This window comes from Eimeria mitis, genomic scaffold (genome assembly GCF_000499745.2).
Source record: "Eimeria mitis Houghton genomic scaffold, Emh_scaff6266, whole genome shotgun sequence".
Taxonomy (NCBI): domain Eukaryota; phylum Apicomplexa; class Conoidasida; order Eucoccidiorida; family Eimeriidae; genus Eimeria; species Eimeria mitis.
Genome location: NW_013574454.1, coordinates 1471 through 3018, shown reverse-complemented (window position 1 = coordinate 3018; position 1548 = coordinate 1471). Strand labels below are relative to the sequence as shown.

Sequence of the window (1548 nt, the reverse complement as noted above, 5' to 3'; positions counted from 1 at the left end):
GCCCTGCAGACTCATTTGGCTTTGGGCCTCAGTCAATGACGTCAGTGCAGGATGTAGCGCTGCCTTCGTGCGGGCTTCGAGGGATGGCAGCTTCTACCTACATGAGGGTAGAATCCGTGGACCGCCGCGGGTGCGGCTGCCCAGTGGCAGGCATGGAACTACGCAGCGGGACAGCAAGACCTACTGAGGAGCAAAACGATATTTACGAACGCGTGGGCCGCCTTAAATAACGAACGGTTAGCCGTGGTGGAGGGGTGTAGTAGTGCACGGTTGCTGGGGTGTCAGTAGCACGCGTCACGCCGTCCAGCGCAGGGGAGCTGGAGTGTCAGTAACACGCGCGTCGCCGATGGCGCTGTGTGTTTCTTGCCCTTCACGACACCTCGCAGGGAAAGAGCTGCACAGGTCGTAGATTCTTCAGTAGAGCGGGTGTTAGGGGTGATCGCAGCTGGATGGGTACGCAGTGGTGGCGGGACTGGCTGATGTGGGGTCTGGGAGGTAGAGGAGAGGTGGGCAGGCCAGGCGCAGCGAACGCTAGCTTACGCGCAACGGATTCTTTCGTTTTCGTCGGGGAGTGAGCGTGTTTGCTTGCTTAACTGCGCATCTCTCCTGTATCAGTGTTTGCGAGTGGCGATGCAGATTCCGTCGAGTTTTGTGGGGCTTTGGAGTGTGTGGAGGCTCGCACCAGCCTTCCCCCCGTGTATGAGCGTTTGCGTCCGTGAGACGGTGGCTCTGCAGAGGGATAATGTTCTACATGAGTTCTACCGACGGTGAACGTCAGGACAGAGCGTCACTTTGGTGCGCCGCGAAGGGCCTAAGCTAGTACCGTTTGGGTGTTGGATGTGATGGGGTGAAAAGGGCGGGGCTATGGTGGCGGGATTCGCATGTTGACTCAGAAGGTGTGTTTTGCTTGCGCGCGAAGGCTCAGGAGCACTCATCGCATTGGTGGCCTACGTGCGCTGGTAGTGCAGTGGACATAAGCAGCAAGGCAGTGTTGCACATGCGTGCCTTGTATCTGCGGCGCCGAAGTTAGGGGTGAGTGTCTGGTGTGGTGTGACGGCGTTTTGTGGATGGCACAGACAAACCTGCGGCTTGCATGTTGTCCCGTGCGGGCGGTGGCCGGGAGCCACGCTCGCTATTACACTAGCTCAGGCTACGAGATGGGGGGCTTATCGGCACTCAGCCAGGCGTGGCGTCCGCAGCAGCAGCGGCACCGCTTTATGTTTGATGGGCGATTGGGTTGATGCGTGATGGGCAGAGGACAGCTGGGCGACCGTTGGCTGAGTAGTGCGTGGTTGCGTTTCACACGGGATTTGGGCATTGCGAGCATCTGTAGAGGCGTCAACGACGCTGACAGTCGACTTCTGACGAATTGGGAATTTTGTATAGGCAGCATTAATGGAGCAGTGGTCTTTGAACATGAGGAACCCTGAAGGTGTTTGCAGTACCTCCGTTCGCGAGCTTGGGGGTTCGAGGCCACACTGCGGTGCAACGTCAGCTGGTGCTAGATGTGCTGGGATGTTCTGAATGCTGAACAAGTGCCTCGCGGCG

At 58.3% G+C, this 1548-nt stretch overlaps 1 protein-coding gene across 1 annotated transcript; it reads left to right on the top strand.

Moving 5' to 3' along the window:
• Nucleotides 1-35: 35 nt before the first annotated feature.
• EMH_0086750 (uncharacterized protein) lies at nucleotides 36-977 on the top strand (the record flags this gene model as incomplete). The annotated part of the gene is made up of 4 exons (XM_013501073.1): nucleotides 36-130; nucleotides 446-495; nucleotides 637-715; nucleotides 920-977. The coding sequence occupies 4 exons, from the start codon at nucleotides 36-38 to the stop codon at nucleotides 975-977; spliced, it is 282 nt and encodes a 93-aa protein (XP_013356527.1).
• Nucleotides 978-1548: the final 571 nt, after the last annotated feature.